The sequence below is a fragment of the Hylobates moloch genome, unplaced genomic scaffold (assembly GCF_009828535.3).
Source record: "Hylobates moloch isolate HMO894 unplaced genomic scaffold, HMol_V3 SCAFFOLD_10, whole genome shotgun sequence".
Lineage (NCBI taxonomy): Eukaryota > Metazoa > Chordata > Mammalia > Primates > Hylobatidae > Hylobates > Hylobates moloch.
In genome coordinates this window covers 105,578,272-105,599,448 of record NW_026652285.1, presented here as the reverse complement: position 1 = coordinate 105,599,448, position 21,177 = coordinate 105,578,272, and the positions used below count along the sequence as shown (strand labels likewise).

Below are 21,177 nucleotides of genomic sequence, written 5' to 3'. Positions count from 1 at the left end.
ACCACCATCATCACCATCACCATTATCATCACCATCATCATCACCATCATCACTGCCACCACCATCACCACCACTACCACCATCATTGCCACCTCCATCGTCACCACCATCATCATTATTTAGCAGGAGTGACAGGCTCCCACCATTCCTGCCCCCACCATATGGCACAAACGGAAAATATTCCTAAGGCAGAGATCTAAAAATACTTAGAGCAATGAGAACATCTTTGCTCCTGTTGCAAAGATAAGTTTAGGACAGCATAATATACGCTCCAAGAAATCAGTAAAGGATCCATTTTCAGACCATCTTTAAACAGGAACATCTTGTTCTGGTTGGGAAAGCATCAATCTCACCACTTCATTCCTTACCCACATGGGGAAGGTTGTCTCCATGCATGGAATGTGCAGTGCTCTTCTCTCTTTCCTGTGCCCTCTCCGGGTGGAGGTGGGGAGGGCATGGAAAGGGAAGGGTGGTGGCAAGGGCAGCACGGAGCTTTGAGTCTGCAGCACGCTTGGTGGCACAGGCCCTAGGTGTATACTACCACTGGCTCTAATACCAGATCCTCACCCAGAATTTTGCTCAAAACACTTATGAATCAAGTCCTCTTATAATGGGGTGATTGCAGACCATCATGTAAAGTTAGTGAATTGTTCCCAGATCTATGGAGAGACCTGAGATGCCAGTGGCACTGTCCCGTGGAATCCAGGGCAAAGACACTGAATGAGCCTTCCTGCCTTCCTTTCCTCCTGTCCCAGGGGGCATGTGAGGAGGTGAAGTTGGCCAAAACATATGGAAAGACTTGAAAATGTTACATCATGGTCGGGCACAGTGGCTCACGCCTGATATCCCAGCACTTAGGGAGGCCAAGGCAGGCGGATCACCTGAGATTGGGAGTTCGAGACCAGCCTGACCAATATGGAGAAACCCTATCTCTACTAAAAATACAAAATTAGCCGGGTGTGGTGGCGCATGCCTGTAATCCCAGCTACTTCAGAGGCTGAGGCAGGAGAATCGCTTGAACCTGGGAGAAGGGGGTTGCAGTGCGCCGAGATCGCGCCATTGCCCTCCAGCCTGGGCAAAAAGAGCGAGACTCTGTCTCAAAAAAAAAAAAAAAAAAAAAAAAGCAGCTGGGTGCGGTGGCTCACGCCTGTAATCCCAACACTTTGGGAGGCCGAGGCAGGCAGATCATCTGAGGTCGGGAGTTTGAGACCAGCCTGACCATCCTCTCCATGTTGGTGGAGAAACCCCGTCTACTAAAAATACAAAATTAGCTGGACGTGGTGGCACGTGCCTGTAATCCCAGCCCCTCAGGAAGGCTGAGGCAGGAGAATCGCTTGAATCCGGGAGGCAGAGGTTACAGTGAGCCGAGATCGCACCACTGTACTCCAGCCTGGGCAACAAGAGCAAAACTCCATCTCAAAAAAGAAAAGAAAAGAAAAGAAAAAGTTACATCGTATGACCCAGAAATCTCACTCCTAGGAATTTTTCCTAAGGAAATCATGGATGCTAAACAAAACAAAACAAACCCGTAATGCTATAAGCATCTTTATTAGAGCTGTTTACACAAAGTGAAAAATTGAGAACAAGCTCAATGCTCAGCCCGTGTGATAGAGATGGCTTGGGTTAGTTACAACACATCAAGCAAGACGGGAGGCCACACAGTTGCCAGAACCAAGAGAGGAGGAGGCTGTGGGAATGACATGAAACTATGTCTGCAATACAAAAAGCATGCTATCAACTTTAACAATACCATTTTCCTGAATCCAAAAAAGTTTACAAACGCTTAGGAAAAAAGACTGGAAGAACCCATAAACTCCTACCTACACTCTCCTTCCTCAATTTTTATTTAGAGATAATTGGGTGATATTTTTATTTTAAATTAAATTAATTAATTAATTAATTTAGACAGAGTCTCGCTCTGTCACCCAGGCTGGAGTGCAGTGGTGCAATCTCGACTCACTGCAACCTCCGCCTCCCAGGTTCAAGCGATTCTCCCGCGTCAGCCTCCCAAGTAGCCGGGACTATAGGCACCCACCACCGTGCTCGGCTAATTTTTGTATTTTTAGTAGAGATGGGGTTTCACCATGTTGGCCAGGCTGCTCTCGAACTTCTGACCTCAAGGGATCTGCCTGCCTCGGCCTCCCAAAGTGCTGGGATTACAGGGATGAGCCACCATGCCTAGTCACGGCTGACATTTTTAAAAGCTCCTCAGGCCGGGCGCAGTGGCTCATGCCTATAATCCCAGCACTTTGGGAGGCTGAGGCGGGCTGATTGCCTGAGCTCAGGAGTTCCAGGAGTTCGAGACCAGCCTGGGCAACACGGTGAAACCCTGTCTCTACTAAAATACAAAAAATTAGCCAGGCGTGGCAGCGTGTGCCTATAGTCCCAGCTACTTGGGAGGCTGAGGCAGGAAAATTGCTTGAACTCAGGAGGCAGAGGTTGCAGTGAGCCGAGATCACGCCACTGCACTCTAGCCTTGGCGACAGAGCGAGACTCCATCTCAAAAAAAAAAAAAAAAAGAGGCAGATTGCTCTTTTTTTGCTCAGAGAGCAGTCAGCCACACTGCCCCAGTGGCTTGTGAGACAAGGGGGCCAACCCCACATCCAGCCAGGAAGGGAGCAGGGCAGGGGCAAGGACTCCAGGCCTAGCCACTCAGGATGAGACTGTGGAGCTGCACAGACTGAGGCCTGGCCCAGTAGCGGCTGCTGACAAGGCTCCTCCCACTGCGTGGCCAGCCCTGAACCTGCTGGGTCCCTGCCACCACCACAGAGGGGAGGGCGTGCCAAAGACTCTTGCAGCAGCTCTCTCACCCTAGTCCCTCTGTTGATCTGGACTTCCCTGTCTCGGACACACAAAGGGCTGTCCTCCTGCAGGCCTACACCTCCCCATGTCCTGCTAGCCCTGGTGAGGAGTGTGGTGGAAGGGCTCAGGGCCTGGTGTGTGACCTTAGCCCTGTGTGACCTTGAGCCAGGCCCCACCCTCTCTTGGCCTGGCTCCCTTTTGGTAAAACTGGTGACCCAGGACTGGGTAGCACGGTGTCCCCCAGTGAGGTGGCCTGAATTCAAATCCTCTTGGAAATTGTGTGACCTTGGCTAGTCTGTCGCTGCATTGAGCCTCACTGTCTTTGGCTATAAACAGGGTCATTGTTTCTGCTTTACAGGGTTGACGGGAGATGAAGTGAGTCGGTGCCTGGCATACAGCACGTGATGTGTAAATGGTAGGAGGTGGTGGTGCTGGAGTAAAAATTAGCATTGCTTCCCCATCAAAGTGACAGAGTTTCACGCACCCCCACGTCTACCCCAGCGAGATTTGTCTCCCCGAGTGCCAGCAGCGAGGAATCCAGCTGCCGCATCAGGAAGCTTCTCCAACATGGGAAGAGCTTGTATTGGGGAAAATCACAGTCACAGAACCACCTGGCGTGGGATGCACAGGCTTGGCCTCTTACCTGCTTTATCACATGCTTGACTTTGGTTTCCGTTTCCTCCACCACCAGGTTCACCCCCAAGGCCCCAGGATTCAGCTGGTACAAAACCTACCAGCAAGGAAGAGAGAAGCTTTCAGGAAATGCACACAACTTTTCCCTTTCCAAAAGCCCAGCTCCAACTCCTTTTCTGTCCCTGCTAACTCCCCTGTCAGGCTGGCGGAGCAAGTGGCTCCACCCCATCTTGCAATAGAAGAAACGTCCCAAGGAGGGGCAAGAGGGCTTTCAGTGGTGGAACCCTGATCTCACCTATCTGGGGCCGATTCCGGAGCTCTTCTACAACCCTGTATCGCTCCCTCAACCTGCAATGAGGACCAGCTGGGCACTCAAGTGCAAGAACCTCCCAGAGAAAAAGGGCTTATTCACTCTCTGTAGACCCCTATGACCTCAACTTCCAGCAACCGCCTCCAAACTCGTTTCCAACAAGAAAGTAACCAGTCTTATCACTGGTACAATCAGGAAGCCATTGTGTGCCTGGCATGGTGCCAAGCACTTCACAGCCACCCTATGCAGTTGACACCATTGCTACCTCTGTGTTTACATTGGGGAAAACTGAGGCACAAGGAGCTAGGTCTTTGCCTGAGGCTATGTCATTAGAAAGCAGGACACTGCCTGGGGTAACTCTGGGGGTCTGATTTTAGAGCCTGTAAATTGAGCCAAATCTGCAGAGAGATGGCCACCAAGCCAGAACTCTGTGCAGAAACCAAGTGCTATGGGGCAAGGGACTGAGCGGGGGATTGCTGGAGGCTGACATTCATCAGAGGATGGGGGAGGGAGGGTATGACCCAGAGGAGGAGATATGAGGATGGAAGCCTGAGCCTAGGGACTCTCGGAGCTCATAAAAGTCTTAGGAGTCTGTAATCCAGGCTTGTGAGCAGCCTGCTCATGATGCTGGATATTCTAAGCCAGGGGTCCTCAACCTAGTCCATGGCCTGTTAGGAATCAGGCTGCACAGCAGGAGGTGAGCAGCAGGCAATGGAGCAAAGCTTCATCTGTATTTACAGCCGCTCGCCATGGCTCGCATTACTACCCAAGTTCCACCTCCTGTCAGCTCAGCAGCAGCATTAGATTCTCATAGGAGTGTGAACCCTATTGTGAACAGTGCATGTGAGGGATCCAGGTTGCATGCTCCTTATGAGAATCAAATGCCTGATGATCCATCACTGTCTCCCATCATCCCGAGAGGATGGTCTAGTTGCAAGAAAACAAGCCCAGGGCTCCCACTGATTCTACATTATGGTGAGTTGTGTAATTATTTCATTATATATTACAACATAATAATAGAAATGAACCGCACACTAAGTGTAATGTGATTGAATCATCCCAAAACCATCCTCCCGCCTCCATCTGTGGAAAAATTGTCTTCCACAAAACTGGTCCCTCGTGCCAAAAAGGTTGGGGACTGCTATTTTTTTTTTCTTTCTGAGACAGAGTTTTGCTCTTGTTGCCCAGGCTGCAGTCCAATGGCACTATCTCGGCTCACCACAACCTCTGCCTCCTGGGTTCAAGCAATTCTCCAGCCTCAGCCTCCCGAGTAGCTGGGATTACAGGCATGTGCTACCACGCCCGGCTAATTTTGTATTTTTAGTAGAGACAGAGTTTCTCCATGTTGGTCAGGCTGGTCTCGAACTCCCGACCTCAGGTGATCCGCCCGCCTTGGTCTCCCAAAGTGTTGGTATTACAGGTGTGAGCCACTGAGCCTGGCCAGGGACTGCTGTTCTAAGCCACTGGGGGCTGAGGGCAGAGCTGGTGTGAGAGCGTTCAAGCTTAGGCAGCAAATTAAACAGTAAAATGGAGCTATACCTCGGATCAAGTCTGTTTTTTTTTCCAAAAAGCAGGTATATTCCTGAAACGTCTATTTTTTTTTTTTCTCTGATAAGTAACTTTACTTTAAAAATTATCTGGCCACCAGAAGCTCATCTGCTTCACCGCTGGCAACGCCCTATAGTCCTCTCACACAAAGACAATTTTTCCAAAGTGACAAAAATCTAACCCACGAACTGTTTCCAAGCGAATGCATTTTTCACAAATGCTGAATCTAACATTTAATAAAGTGTACATATCATGTATAGAAGCATTTACTTAAACATTTACTTTTATTTTGCAGCTTTCCTTTATGTGTTGTGAATTTTTTAGGTCTCAAACATTTTCACAGACCCACGCTGCAGGGGTGTTTTTAGGGGACTGGGGGCTCCCAATTATGTACTCGGGATGTTCCCGGGGGTCCTGCCTCGGTGGACCCAAGCGCACAGACCCCAGGCACGAAGAACAGAGGAGCTGCCCCACGCCCTCAAATACTCAGCCAGGGCTGGAGAATCCTTAGTCAATTCACAAAGGGGGAAACTGAGTGGCAAAGGGCACTCAGGAGGTCACCGTTGGAGGCCCCCTGGGATCAACCTAGGAGCTGGAGGCCGACACTGGCCAGGGCGCGGGCCCCTCGCCGCCCTCGGTCGGAACCGCCGGCCGCAGCTCCAGGGTTGCGACCGTTACCCCACGGAGCCCCCGCCTCCCCGCAGGGAACACTTGGCACCTTGTACTTCTCCATGGGCTCTCCAGGGGACCCTGGGCCTCGCTCCCCCTGCGTGGGGCGCCTGCGATCGGACCCTGGCCCAAGCATGTTCAGTAGCGACCGCGTACGAGCGAGCGTCCACCCCTGGCCCCACCCCGCGTGGGTCAGTGGGACCCGCGGGACCCTCCCCGTCCGAACGGCGCCCTCGAGGCACCCAGGCGTCCCTCCTGCGCGCTGGCCCCAGACCCCCAGGCCCCTGCCCCCTTAAAAGGGACGCGTTCCGCCGGGCCGGGAGGGGCTGCAGGGCCTGCATGCGGTGGGCGGGGTCTCCAGCGTGAGAGGCGTGGCGCCAAGCGCGGCGGGCGTGGCTTCGAGCGGACGGGTAGGGAGGCTGGGGACGGCGCGTGGCCCCTTTAAGACGCGCCGGGGCGGGCCCAGGCGGTGCGCGGCCCCTTTAAGGCTTGGCCTACGTGGCAGCCGCTGGAGCCGCAGCCGACGCGGAGCGAGGCCGGCCGCCGGGCACTTCCTGTGGAGGCCGCAGCGGGCGCGGGCGCCGACGGGCGAGGGCCAGCGAGCGAGCGAGCCGAGCCGAGCCTCCCGCCGTCGCCATGGGCCAGAACGACCTGATGGGCACGGCCGAGGACTTCGCCGACCAGGTGCGGCCTGCGGGCTCCTCCCCCGGCCCCGGTCCCGACCCAGGCCTCCCGGGCCGCTCCGGAGTCGGCCTCCCAGCGCAGGGCGCCAGGCCCGGGCCGCCCCCTGACTCCTTGTTCCCACAGAGGGACCCTCCGCCCGGGCCCTCTGTTCCGGCCCGGCCTGGACACCCCCAAACCCGGCCTGCGGGCCCGGTCTCCCCTGCCCGCTGGGCCGCTCCCGGAGCCCGGGCCTCGGCGCCCTGCCTGGCCAGCCGCCCCCACTCTCCAGCCAGCCCGGGGCGCGGGCTGTGGGGGTTTTCTCCCGGGCCGGCGGCGCGAGTCCTGGCGTTGGGTCGGGTCTGAGGCTCGCGGGGAGCGCCTCGGCGTTTGGAGCTGCTGGGGGGTCCCTGCACGCTTTTCCTCTCACTGGGGCTCCCGGAGGCGGGCTGGGAGCTCGGGGACGAACGGGGGCCGGGGGTCCTCCCAGAGGAAAGGGGGCGCGCTGGCGTGCGCCCCAGCTACAGGAAGCCACAGCACTTTTTCCTTTTCTCTTTCCCAGATGTGCTGGACTCTTGGGGTCCCTTTGACCCTGTCTGCCTCTCTCCCTCCTCGTTTGGACTCTGCCCTGGGCTGGATTGAGTGGGGACCTGTACACAGCTTGGGAGGAGGGGAAGCCTATCTCCCTGATAGTCTCCTTCCAGAAGTGTCCAGGTGGCATTCTGAGGAACAGGGAAGCCCTTGAAACAGGCAGTTGGGTAACTGTTGAGAGCATTCGGAAACTGGGTGGACAGGATCCGATCCTACAAAGTGAAGGGACACAACTCCCTTTCCTCTTTCTTGATTAAGCTTGGCAAAACAAAAAAACAAAAACAAACAGAAAAGGTGGTGGTGGTTACGCAGATTTATGCCTTTTACTTATAAAAGAATCCAGTTATGTCGACAAATTAATAGCCTTATCCCCGCAGGGACAGCCTTGTGTGGCCCACTTGCCGTTCTTTCCTCGGTTTACTTAATGTGTTCGTGTGGCTTTGCTAGAGTTTTAAGTAGTGATGGTTAAATTTTTAAATTTTTCTGGAGGTGGTAGTGAGTCATCAAACTCTGAGGCCTAGACTTATTGGAAGGCTTGTATATGTGTGGTTTAAAAAAAAAGAGTAAGTGACCGTTTTCTGATCAGCTATCGAGCTTTTCCGTTCCTCCTGGGGGGTGAGCTCTTTCTAGTGTGACCTCACCATCCGTTCTCATTGCAACACTTTCTTGTGAGCCAATATTTTAAATTTGGGGGGAAAAGGTATATCAACTTGACAAAGCACTTTTTTCCCACGGTTCTGATTTTGTGCTTAAAGACACAATTTTATTTATTTTTATTTATTTATTTTTTCTTTGAGACAGTGTTTTGACCTTGTTGTCCAGGCTGGAGTGCAATGGTGTGATCTCAGCACACCACAACCTCCAACTCCTGGGTTCAAGCGATTCTCCTGCCTCAGCCTACCGAGTAGCTGGGATTACAGGCATGCACCATCACACCTAGCTAATTTTGTGTTTTTTTGTTGTTGTTGTTGTTGTTAGAAACAGGGTTTCTCCATGTTAGGCTGGTCTCGAACTCCTGACCTCAGGTGGTCCGCCTGCCTCGGCCTCCCAAAGTGCTGGGATTACAGGCGTGAGCCACGGCACCCAGCCTTTAAAGACACAATTTTAAAAACAATTCATATCAAAAGCTCTCAAGAACCAGGTAGTCCTTTTAGGCTTGTCAGTTTTCATTGACATAATTTATAGTGACCCATTTATATTTCTCCAAGTCGCAACTCCCTAAGAAGATGGTTCCTCATAGCTGAGGGAAGGATGAGAGCTACATACACTCGCTCTTTGTCCTGGAAAACCTGGATTTGCAAATGAATTTCATAACCAAATCTAGATCAAATGTCTCCAGTCAAGCTGCTGCCCACTAGCAAATGACAGACTCTCCTATTGACAAAAAAAAGTTTCCAGTGTCTTCACATACTCTTTTCTTCATTTTTTTTTTTTTTTTTTTTTTTTTTTGAGACAGTTTCGCTCAGGCTGGAGTGCAGTGGTGCAATCTCAGCTCACTGCAACCCTCGCCTCCCAGATTCAAGCAATTCTCCTCCTGCCTCAGCCTCCCGAAGTAGCTGGGATTACAGGCGCCTGCCACCACGCCCAGCTAATTTTTTTGTATTTTTAGTTGAGACAGGGTTTCCCCATGTTGGCCAGGCTGGTCTTGAACTCCTGACCTCAGGTGATCGGCCTGCCTTAGCCTCCCAAAGTGCTGGGATTACAGGCGTGAGCCACCCTGCCTGGCCTTTTCTTCATGTTTTGTTATTACGTTTTTTTTTGGAGACAGAGTCTCACTTTGTCACCCAGGCTGGAGTGCAATGGCGCAATCTCAGCTCACTGCAACCTCCGCCTCCCGGATTCAAGCTATTCTCCTGCCTCAGCCTCCTGAGTAGCTGAGATGACAGGCGCACGCCACCATGCCCCGCTAATTTTTGTGTTTTTAGTAGAGACAGCGTTTTGCCATGTTGTGTTGTCCAGGCTGGTCTCAAACACCTGACCTCAGATGATCCACCTTGGCCTCCTAAAGTTCTGGGATTACAGGCATGAGCCACTGCGCCCAGCCTTCATCATGTGTTCTGTTATGTTTTAAATGAAAGAAGCAGTAGCTTGGAACTGGAAAGGCTCTTGACGGGGCACAGAGTCGACCTCTCCCAGGTTACTGAGGGGAGGCCAAACCCGCTCAGGCTCCTAGACTTGCATGTGACCAAGACCAAGAAAAGCCAGGTCTTGGTCCCCAGCCCCTGGTGTTGCTCTTCTGGCACAAGTCAAGGGAAGAGCACTAGCGGGCGAAGGGGCCGCTCACATTACAAAACCCAAGTGGGTTAGGACCATATCTGTAAGGCACCATATCTGTAAGGCACCATATCTGTAAGGCGGCGCAGGCTGCCGCCATCAGATGATCTCCTTAGAGTCCGCCTAGGTGGTGGCAGAGCATGGCTGCAGGAGCTTCCATGCCCTTTTGTGGGCAGCTTGGGAGGGCAGCGACTTGTACTCGCCCAAACCCCAATCAGACAGATGCAGGCAAGTAAACAGGGTTCGAAGTCAAAATATGGTTTCTTGTGGACAGAATCTGACCAAACCCAGGTGGGGCTTTGTTTCTATTTATCCACATAGTACTTAAAGCTGCCAGACCAGGCTTTTACATGAAAATGACCTAATTTGAAGCCGATAGGGGATTACCCTGGAAGTCACTGATCAGATAAAGTGACATATCCATTTTTTCACATCTTCAGAAAACAAGAGCAAAACTGAAGTGACAAGATTTGACCAGAAAGTGTGGGCTGCTGAAAGCAAGACCTAAATAAGCTTAGTTTCCCAGACCCAGTGTCTTCCAATATTATGACAATGACATTAAGTCTTTCACTGGGCCAGGTCCATGATAGACATTCCTTGTGTGAACTTCTTGACTGCAGGAGGTTGGCCAGAGCGTCTCCATCTTCAGATGGGCAGACGGAGGTTGGCTGGCTGCACTGGCTGGTGGTGGGCTGGAGACTGAATCTGCATCCTGTTACCCCAAAGGCTGGGTTCCTCACTGCTTGGTGGACTGTGACCTTTCCTTCTGGCCTGCAGAGGCTGGTCCACGGGGATGAGCAGTCTGGTTAGTTTCTGCTGGCAGGCTCCCCACAGTTGCATCTCTTGTCTTTCTGCCTCTGGCATCAAGCTCCTTGCTTTGGCAGCCAGGGACAGTGTCCTCTTGCTCCCAGGAGCCATGCTCTGTAGAAACTGCTGAGACGTGCTCTATGCAGGAGCTGGGCATTTGGAAGCCATGGGAAGGGGCCAGAAACTAATGAACTCAGCGATCCAAACTAATGTCCATGCCTGCAGCTGCTCCTCATTGCCTATTAGACCCTCTGCAAAATGTAGCTTCTAAGCAGTTTATACCCATAAACAGCAATATTAGCACTTAATGGGTTCTGCCTGGTGGCTCATCACCAAGGTGACAGAAAAGCTGCATGGGGCCTTCCTCTCCAGTGTGGCCTTTGGTGTTTTTAACCTGTCCTCAAGAGTGGCAGAGCTAGTTCTGGGCCCTAGGAGCTGGCCTTGGCCCTAGTTGAAGTGCTGGGGAAGCAAGGATAGGACTGAGGACCCCTGAACCTGCAGGTGGCACAGGCACTGTGAGGCTCCCGATGAACACCGTGCTGGGGACTGTCTGGTGTGGCGGAGTCCTGGTGACAGTGGCAGGCTCTCTCATACCCTGCCCTATACCATGAAGGAGTGGGGAGAGAAGACAAAGAGGAGCTGACTCACTTTTCTTTGTGTGATGATCTTAACGGGAGGTTAAAACTCGCTCTTTAGGGGAGTGCGGGCGAGAAGCAGGGGAGGTTGTGGTTAGCGGGGCTCCTCCCAGAACATGGGTCCCATTCGTTCTCAGTTACGTCTTTCCTACAGTTGGGATCTTGATCACACAGTTTTTTAGTAAAGCCAGGCCATCATCTCCCACATTGGGCTGGCGACACCTTTTCTGGCCCTGCAGGGTGCGGTGTGAACCTGTAGAGCAGCACGGAAGCGGGGCTCGGGGAAGTCCTGGAGCTGCAGTGAGCCAGTGAGTTCGAGCCAGCTCTGACAGGCTGATGTGAGGGAAGCCGCTGGGCCACAGGTGCTTGTTTCTAGGATGTGTGGGACCTGAGTTGGGCTTTGAACAAGGCAGCCCCAGTCCTTGGTGATCAAGGAAATCTGACCTGCCCTTTTCCTCGATGTTCTCATTCACCACGAATTTGCAAGCTGCTTTCCTCAATTTCTTTCTGTCCTGAGTGTGAAGAGAAAGTGGAGTTTTCTGCGTGGCGTGGGAGCTGCAGGTGGCTGTGATAGTGATCACTGGATGCCCAGGAAGTCATCTCAGGGTGGATATAATTAATTACGTTTCTAAAATCCCCTTCAGTCGTCTAAAATAACCACCCCTTTGAGAGAAATCTCAGTCTTCCTGTTAAGCCCCTCAGATGCTGTCACTGCTTATGAACCATATCCTGCTTGATGGCGCGGTTCTCGGAGAGACTTAATGAGAAGCTTGGCCACAGAGGTGAGCTAACTGTGTCATCTTCCTGCAGCCTGCCAGGTCAACAGCCACCTCTGGCTCTGCTATCACAGTTCTCTGACGAGGGGGAGGGGGAGGGGGACTGTCACAAGTTTTATACGCTCGCCGTGTTTACACAGGTCACCTGTGTGCTGGCTACCAGCAGTGGCCTTAGTGCCTGCAGTGTGGGTGCTCTTGTCTGTCCTGGGGTGCTGTGTGTCCTGCCTGTGTCGGGGGCTCTTCTCTGCTGTGCTGAGGGGACACTGGCTTTGGGACGTGTTTTAGAGTGGCATGACATGGTTCCAGTGGCAAGTTGAAGTAGTTGTGACCAACGTGCATGTAGGAAATAAGGTTAATGTTGGGCCTTGTCTTTAAACGTGGGTTTTTCAGTGTTCAGTCCAAACAGATGCTCATTAAATGGTGGCTGGTTTAAAGGAGACTGCATCAGCCTGACTTCAGCCTTCAGTCTGGACCAGTCTGCCTTTGAAAACCAGAACAGCCAAGCAGTAGATGTGCTCAGTTCAGAATGCAGTACCTAAATTTTTGCATATTTTTCCCCAAAGCCAAGAGCTGTGTCTGTTTCGTCACCATGTTTGCGCAGGGAAGGAGGTGTGAATTGCCTGTCCAACCTTCTCTCCCTTTTTTGCCCCTTAATCCTCTTGACCTAGACACTCAAATTAAGAGTTGCAGACTCATCAAAGAGACTTTTAAACACTGCCTCAATCTCGTGGGCTGTGCACCTAGCAGATGAGCATGTTAAATGCAGGTCCTGCAACTGGGGGAGGCTTAGACCGCAGCCCATGGCTGGGCTGGTTTGCTCATCTCAGGCCAGTGAGTGGCTCACAGCTCTCATTTTAGAAGCAAGTCAGAACACCTCTGTGTCTGTCTTGGGTGTGGATTGCAGTCTACCTCTCTGCTGCTGTTGGGGTCCACGCCCCACACCCACACCCCGCCCTGGGAGTCCCGCCATGGCTCCGTCTCATCTCAGAGGTCTGCACAGCCTCTTGTTGAGCTCTTCCTTCCCAGTGGTTGCTTTTCCCTGGGTTCAGATGAGATAAAGGCTTGTGTCCTTGCTGAGGCTTCCCAGCTGGGCCATGATGAAGCCATTACTTGAGAGCAGTGGCACATCGTGTGCCACGGTAGTGTGCTTTATCTCTTCCACGGAAAATGGGTGATTACACTGTTGCTGGGCATTTAGAGAGCAATGGGGCCATGAGGCAGAACCTGGGGCGGGTGTGTGGCGTCACCTTTCCCACCACCCAGTGTGATGCAGGTTGCAGGTTGCATCACACTGTGCACATGAGCATCTTGTGCTAGTTCTCCGCATTGGCCCTAAAATTCACAGGGGGGTATTTGGGGCCTTTTAAAAAATAAAAAGTGAAACAAGGTCTTCCTCCTAGTAAAGTTGGAAAGAATCTTACCAACCATTAGTTCATCTGGCCTCACTCTACTGTAGGATAGTAGAGACACTCTCAGAAAAGTAACTGGGCGTGTCCAGGTCACACAGTGTGCTGGCTGGACGGTACCAGGGCAGGATGAGATCACAGGGCCTCAGAGCCTCCACCTGTGCTTCATCTCCCAAACCCGCTTGGTGATTCTCTGGGTATCTGTCAGTCACTGTGATTTCTCCCATCACTTTCGTGGAGTCAAAGGCTGAGTAACTGTGTGCAGAACTGACACTGCAGGGTGCAGTGGGTTTGGGGAGAAGAGCCACCTGGCTTTGTAATCTCTGTCTCTGCTCTCTGCCACATGGGAGCCAATCTGCAGTGCTGACCTAGCTAGGGCCCCACCTGACAGGCTGGAGGGTGACGTGAACACCCAGGGGCGTGGTAACTGAGATGGGCAGCTTCAGCAGTGTCTAGGACTTTGAAGCAACTTTAAAAAATGCTGAAAAATAAGAAACACGCACATCTTCCTTTGTTCCAACAGTAGGTTTAGTCAGCCCTAGGAGGCCTGTGCAGCTGACGTTCGCCCGCCTCCTGTGGGGATCAGCCTCTCGGGTGCTCTTTAGACTCTGGCTTCCCAACACGCGATCGTGGATGGGTCCCCTGATCTTTCTCCGAAGGACTTGCTGTGTTACAGTATTTCTTTCACTATATATCTCAGTTTTGCATGGGTGATAAGAGAAAAGTGCATGGGGTGAACCTGCGTGACATTTGTACCTGGCATCCAATAGTGCATGTTGGCTACCTAACCCAGCCGTCATAAATGACCTGACTCACAGCACAGCAGGAAGTCATAAATGTTTTCTTTCCCTTTGACATTTGACAGTGATTTCACACACTTGCGTTTCATTGCTGTTGAAACAGCTGTCCATCCCATTTGTTAGTGTGTTTTAATTTGCTCGAGATTTTGCAGGCTTTGACAAAATCCCAGCGCTTTCTAGCCATTAGCAGTACCAACTTCATGCTGCACTGACAGTTGCTGCACACACAGTCCCCAAGTCAGATCCTGAGCTTGCAGGGGAGAGCTCCGTCGGGGGCCAGGAAGCGCCAGCCGTGGTTTGCAACAGCACACATGCGCTGTCCAGAGCCTGGGGCTTCCTCCTGCTGCTCTGGAGATTTTCGGATAACTGTAAACACGTGATCTTACTATTCAGTCAACCATGTGGCCCTCTAGGCCTGGCACCCTGGCTGTCACCTAAGCCAACCCTTGTTCTGTCAGGGTACTCTGGGCGTCACTGGGCAGGCTGGGAGGTCCAGGCCCTTGGCACCTCAGCCATGTGTAACCTGCAGGCTGGGGTCAAGTCTTGGCATTGCACCATCAGATCTGCGAAGCCTAGGGGAACCCCTTCCCTCTGGGTTTAATATAGCCATTTGTAAGGTGAGGAGGTGGACCGGAGCAGTGGAGATGCCTGGCAAAGTGCAGTGATGCCTCAGGAGGGAAGCCGCTGCTGGCATGTCGTGGGCAGACATGTCATGCGTCATAGCCTGCAGCACCCAGGATGACCCATGGCAAACAGTGGCCCGGCCTCAGATGCCAGTAGTGCTGAGGTGCAGAAACGCTGGATAGATAACCTCTAAGTGCCTTTTCAGATGTCATTCTGTGATTCCAACTTGTAAATGCCTTTGACCGAAAAGAGCAGCTCTGTGTCTTGTGGCAGTGCCACCTTCGAAGACTAGTTGCCTGCCGAGGCACCGGGGGAAATCACGGTAGCAGAGTGTTAGGGCTGCTGCCCTATGGGGTCTGCCCCAGAGGGCCTAATGTCAAGTCATGCATCTCCGGGACTGATCCTTGGATTGTTGCATGTGTCCAGACTCACAGGGTAGCGCTCAGGAGCAAGCACTGAGAGCCCCCTAGTCTGCCCTGGGAAGGCACTGGGGCTGACAAGAGCTCTTGCCTTCCGCAGCATCTATTCCTCACACACACCCTGCCCAAGGACGTGCCCGGCAGCGGCCTGGTGCTCCCCGCCGCAGCCACCTCACCCTTGGGTTTCTGTGGCCCTGCAGTTCCTCCGTGTCACAAAGCAGTACCTGCCCCACGTGGCGCGCCTCTGTCTGATCAGCACCTTCCTGGAGGACGGCATCCGCATGTGGTTCCAGTGGAGTGAGCAGCGCGACTACATCGACACCACCTGGAACTGCGGCTACCTGCTGGCCTCGTCCTTCGTCTTCCTCAACTTGCTGGGACAGCTGAGTGAGTGGCTCTGAGGGTGGTCAGGATTCACCGGGCGTCTTGTTCCGTGGTTGTTAGCAGTTGGGAGGCTGTGTGTGAACTCGGGGGTCTCCTGAGACTGCTGTCCCCCCTCCATTCCCCTCTTCTCCAGCTCAGCTGTGCCAGGCGAGGAGTCCGGTTCTGCAAGCCTTGGTGGGGACGCTTAGTCTCTAGCCCTGAGCTCACTGCTTTAGAGCTTGCTAAGGAAATAGGACATGGTCCCTGTCAGGGACCCAAAGCAGGAGATGCTGGAGTCTGGCTGGCACTCTACAGTAGAGCAGTTAATTGCCTGCCTCAGGTGGTGGCTGACTTGGGAGCTGATTGTGGGAAACAGCCCATTCTTTATTACGGCAAGGGCTCCACTTTCTGGTGTTTGTGATAAGTCTAGTCAACTTACCATGTGTGGTCCTTGCCTATCATTAATTCTTCCAGAAGTTGTCTTTTGCTTGGGCAGGTAGTTTGGCTGCCTCTGGATGTAAGGGCCAGGTGACGTAGCAGTGTATCAAGACAGTGCTCCCCGCCGGCACCCACCCTCAGGCCCCCTAACCCTTGTCCTTCTCTCCAGCTGGCTGCGTCCTGGTGTTGAGCAGGAACTTCGTGCAGTACGCTTGCTTCGGGCTCTTTGGAATCATAGCTCTGCAGGTACACGGGCCGCGTGGTCGGGGCTCCCTTCTCTTTGCTCTGGTGGAGCAGAGCTTCTGAAAAGACATCCTTGAGGGTTCAGTGTCACTCCCCCTTCAGCCCCCTGTGTGTCTCTGACTGCCTGGAGCTCCTTTCTCTTCTGGGGAAGTCGTGAGCCCAAGCAGGGCTGTAGCGGTAGGTCATTCGGTACTGGGCCATCTTTTGTCCCATTTCTGTGATTACCGTGACAAGGGAAGTCTCGAGCTTGGCTGCAGCCAGGATGCTGTCTTGTTATCATGTTGCTTCATAAAGAAGAATACCTGGTTATTCAGAATGAAATGCTGGGAACAGAATATCTGAATCCACATCAGTGGTCTCAGAATCACTTTGTTCTCCAGAACATCATAGCACATTTCTTGAGAAATACACAACCACATTTTTGAGCTTAGATCTGTCCTCGGTCTCCTACAATGGTTTTGTGTGTTTTAGACTCCAGCTGACATTGGAGAGATGGCCTAATGTATTATGAAGTCTGTGGAAATGCCTTTGGAAAGGCCGAGACTCAAGTATCTCTCTCTTCTTTCCCCTCAGACGATTGCCTACAGCATTTTATGGGACTTGAAGTTTTTGATGAGGTATGTGCATTCTGGTTGGTTTTAGTTGGTTTTAATATACGCTCCTCATACAGGTTGAGCATTGCAAATCCAAAGTCTGAAATGCTCCAAAATGGGAAAAATCTTGGGCACCAACATGACGCTCAAAGGAAGTGCTCATTGGAGTATTTCAGGTTTTGGATTTTGAGATTTGGGATGCTCAGCCAATAAGTATATAATGCAAATATACCAAAATCTGAAACACTTTGGGTCCTAAGCATTTCAGGTTAGGGATATTCAATCTGTATTTCTAAACTTAGTTAACTATTGGTTTGAGGAGACTTCTTTGGGTCTAAACCAAGCTTGTCCAGCCTGTGGTCCACGAGGTGAACACGGCCCAACACAAACTCATAAACTTTCTTAAAACATTGAGAGTTTTTTTGTGATCTTTAAGTTTTATTTTTTAGCTCATCAGCTATCATTAGCATTAGTGTATTTTATGTGTGGCCAAGACTTCTTCCAGGGTAGCCCAGGGAAGCCAAAAGATTGGACCCCCCTGTCTCAATTGTGCCTCTTAGAAATAGGTTCTGAAGAGGATGTTGCAGAGCCCCTAAAATAGTAGAGACTGAAGCTGTCTCTTCTGACCCTTATTTCACGGGCATGGGGACTCAGGGTCTGAGTGGAGGACAGGCCTGACCACGGGGACCCAGCTGGTCAACACTGAAGCTGTGACTAGGACTTGGTTTTGTGTGTGTTCAGGTAGCCTGTCGCTGTCGAGTTGTAAAGACACCTCTGTCTCTTGAGCTATGTAAGGTTTTACATGGGTGTAACTCGAGTCTGAGGTCCTGTGCGCATGCCTGGCTGGTCCTGCTTGGCAGATCACTGGGTTTGGAGAAAGGGAAGTAAGGGCCTTCTTATACTGGCAGCAAGGTCTGCCTGTACCTGGTCTCACAGACAGGCCAGATCCTGGTGAGGCTTAGCTTCCAGCCCACATATCTGTTCCTCAGGAACCTGGCCCTGGGAGGAGGCCTGTTGCTGCTCCTAGCAGAATCCCGTTCTGAAGGGAAGAGCATGTTTGCGGGCGTCCCCACCATGCGTGAGAGCTCCCCCAAACAGTACATGCAGCTCGGAGGCAGGGTCTTGCTGGTTCTGATGTTCATGACTCTCCTTCACTTTGACGCCAGCTTCTTTTCTGTAAGTATTCCTACTTGCCCGAACGGGTCTGGTTTCCTGTCCTTTAGAGAGAATGCTGTCCCTCCCCCATGCCCTCCCTACTCACCCCTCCCTGGTTGGGTACTAACCACAGCCTGGGGGAGCTGCCGAAATGGAGCAAACCTTTTTTTTTTTTTTGAGACAGAGTCTCGCTGTGTCCCCCCAGGCTGGAGTGCAGTGGCATGATCTCGGCTCACTGCAAGCTCCGCCTCCCGGGTTCATGCCATTCTCCTGCCTCAGCCTCCTGAGTAGCTGGGACTACAGGCGCCTGTCAACACGCCTGGCTAATTTTTTGTCTTTTTGGTAGAGACAGGGTTTCACCATGTTAGCCAGGATGGTCTCGATCTCCTGACCTTGTGATCTGCCTGTCTCAGCCTCCCAAAGTGCTGGGATTACAGGCTTGAGCCACTGCACTCGGCAGAGCAAACTTTTTGATCCCATTGAAACAGACCAAAACATCGTCAATCTCTTGTGTGTCAAGCCTTCTTTCCAGCAAGTGAAGGCCAGAACCTCTGACTTTGGAGTGTGCTTGGCCCTTGGTTGGCCAAGGCTCTCCACCCGGGCTCCCCTTACTCTTCTTTCTTTCCTCACTGTTCATATCTTTCTCAAGTAATTCCCGTGTGTCAGGGGCAGGCCTCCAGGAGCTTCCAGAGCACACCTTCGGAGCTGACTGAGAGCCCTGGCTGGGCAGTGTCCAGGAAGAGCTCCTGGCGCCATGGGGAGAGGAGAGAGGATGTTTCTGGGCTGGATGGCTGGATGGGCCAAGAAGCACTTGGGAATTTAGTTATGGATTAGAGATTCATCTTGGTAAATCACAGCCTGTTACTAGTTGGGAACTTCAATCTTCCCCAAACCTTCCATATTTCAATAAAGCAGGTGCTTTATTGCCTCCTGCCTCCCCCCAGCTGTTATCTCCCTACTTGCACCAGCAGCCGTCTCAGCAGTAGCTACATCAGCCTGATGGATAGAGACTTCATGACATGCAGCAGCTGGAACTTTTGTTTATAAAGCATCTCTCTTTCTCACGTTTATTTTGAATTTCTTACGTTTCAACCTATGCAGATTGTCCAGAACATCGTGGGCACAGCTCTGATGATTTTAGTGGCCATTGGTTTTAAAACCAAGCTGGCTGCTTTGACTCTTGTTGTCTGGCTCTTTGCCATCAACGTATATTTCAACGCCTTCTGGACCATTCCAGTCTACAAGCCCATGCATGACTTCCTGAAATACGACTTCTTCCAGACCATGTCGGTGATCGGGGGCTTGCTCCTGGTGGTGGCCCTGGGCCCTGGGGGTGTCTCCATGGATGAGAAGAAGAAGGAGTGGTAACAGTCACAGATCCCTACAGTCACAGATCCCTACCTGCCTGGCTAAGACCCGTGGCCGTCAAGGACTGGTTCGGGGTGGATTCAACAAAACTGCCAGCTTTTATGTATCCTCTTCCCTTCCCCTCCCTTGATAAAGGCACAGATGTTTTGAGAACTTTATTTGCAGAGACGCCTGAGAATTGATGGCTCAGTCTGCTCTGGAGCCAGTCTGGCATCTGACCCTTCAGTGCAGGCCAGCCTGGCAGTTGGAAGCCTCCCCCATGCCTAGGCTTTGGAGTGAACAGCCCGCTTTGCTGTGGCATCTGAGTCCTATTTTTGAGTTTTTTTGTGGGGGTACAGGAGGGGACCTTCAAGCTGTACTGTGAGCAGACGCATTGGTGTTACCATTCAAAGCAGTCTCCCTCTTATTTTTAAGTTTACATTTTTACGGAAACTACTAAATTATTTTGGGTGGTTCAGCCAAACCTTAAAACAGTTAATCTCCCTAGTTTAAAATCACACCAGTGGCTTCGATGTTTTCTGCCCCTGCATTGTATTTTATAGGAATAGTGAAAACATTTAGGGACACCCAAAGAATGATGCAGTATTAAAGGGGTGGTGGAAGCTGCTGTTTATGATAAAAGTCATCGGTCAGAAAATCAGCTTGGATTGGTGCCAAGTGTTTTATTGGGTAACACCCTGGGAGTTTTAGTAGCTTGAGGCAAAGCAGAGGGGCAAAAAGTCCTTGGGGAAGCTGCTGGTCTGGGCGCTGCTGGCCTCCGAGCTGGCAGTGGGGAGGGCTAGTGAGACCGCACAGGGGTGGCCCCAGCAGCAGCACCCCGTAAGGCAGCCTGGCCAGCTGCTCCTCGGACCAGCCTGGGGAGCCGCAGCCGCTGTGGGCAGGGGGTGTGGCAGGAGCTCCCAGCACTGGAGACCCACGGACTCAACCCAGTTACCTCACATGGGGCCTTTTCTGAGCAAGGTCGCAAAAGCGCAGGCCACCCTGGCTGAGCAGCACCGCCCTTTCCCAGCTGCACTCGCCCTGTGGACAGCCCCGACACACCACTTTCCTGAGGCTGTCACTCACTCAGATTGTCCGTTTGCTATGCCGAATGCAGCCAAAATTCCTTTTTACAATTTGTGATGCCTTACCGATTTGATCTTAATCCTGTATTTAAAGTTTTCTAACACTGCCTTATACTGTGTTTCTCTTTTTGGGGGCGCTTAACTGCTTGTTGCTCCCTGTCGTCTGCACCATAGTAAATGCCACAAGGGTGGTGGAACACCTCTCTGGCCCCTAGACCTATCTGGGGACAGGATGCTGTGGCCCAGCCCTGAGCCTGCCTCTCTGTTGGCCTCTCGTCCGTTGGCTCTGCAGGGCAGGGGTGAGGCAGGTTTCTGCTCGTAAGTGCTTTTGGAAGTCACCTACCCTGAGGAGGGGGCACCTTTTTAACACAGCCGAGCTAGTCCCAATGCATTTGCAAATCTTCCCCTGGGGGCCTACTTCCTTACCCCTAATATTGGTGAGATCAAGCAATGGCTTCAGGACATGGGTTCTCTTCTCCTGTGATCATTCAAGTGCTCACTGCATGAAGACTGGCTTGTCTCAGTGTTTCAACCTCACCAGGGCTGTCTCTTGGTCCACACCTCGCTCCCTATTAGTGCCGTGTGACAGCCCCCATCCAATGACCTTGGCCAAGTCACAATTTCTCTGTGGTCAAGGTTGGTTGGCTGATTGGTGGAAAGTAGGGTGGACCAAAGGAGGCCATGTGAGCAGTCAGCACCAGTTCTGCACCAGCAGCACCTCTGTCCTAGTGGGTGTTCCTTTTTCTCCTGGCCCTGGGTGGGCTAGGGCCTGACTGGGGAAGATGCCTTTGCAGGGAGGAGAGGAGAAGTGGGATCTACCAATTGATTTTGGCAAAACGATTTCTAAGATTTTTTTGCTTTATGTGGGAAACAGACCTAAATCTCATTTTATGCTGTATTTTATATCTTAGTTGTGTTTGAAAACATTTTGATTTTTGGAAACACATCAAAATAAATAATGGCATTTGTTGTATGCAGTGTGATCCTATAGCGTTGCCC

At 52.0% G+C, this 21,177-nt stretch overlaps 2 protein-coding genes across 9 annotated transcripts in view; one reads left to right on the top strand and one right to left on the bottom strand.

Moving 5' to 3' along the window:
* Window positions 1–6,212, bottom strand: part of STKLD1 (serine/threonine kinase like domain containing 1) — a 27,695-nt gene extending 21,483 nt beyond the window's left edge. For all 7 annotated transcript variants that reach the window (XM_058444699.1, XM_058444702.1, XM_058444704.1 and 4 more), the window contains exons 1-2: window positions 6,012–6,212; window positions 3,446–3,532 (exon numbers count right to left, since the gene is read on the bottom strand). In XM_058444699.1, the coding sequence (XP_058300682.1) occupies window positions 3,446–3,532; window positions 6,012–6,098 (174 nt within the window). In that variant the 5' untranslated portion in view covers window positions 6,099–6,212. The remainder of the gene's footprint in view (window positions 1–3,445; window positions 3,533–6,011) is intronic.
* Window positions 6,213–6,459: 247 nt separating this feature from the next.
* On the top strand, window positions 6,460–21,151 carry SURF4 (surfeit 4). Of its 2 annotated transcripts, none has more exons than XM_032165552.2 (6): window positions 6,460–6,646; window positions 15,155–15,341; window positions 15,925–16,001; window positions 16,572–16,615; window positions 17,581–17,767; window positions 18,848–21,151. In XM_032165552.2, exons 1-6 carry the CDS (start codon window positions 6,599–6,601, stop codon window positions 19,112–19,114), a joined length of 810 nt encoding a protein of 269 aa, XP_032021443.1. In that variant the 5' UTR covers window positions 6,460–6,598; the 3' UTR covers window positions 19,115–21,151. The 2 variants fall into 2 exon arrangements, with proteins under 2 accessions (XP_032021443.1, XP_058300679.1); XM_058444696.1 differs by lacking the exon at window positions 6,460–6,646 and adding an exon at window positions 10,197–11,711.
* The last annotated feature ends 26 nt before the right edge of the window (window positions 21,152–21,177 follow it).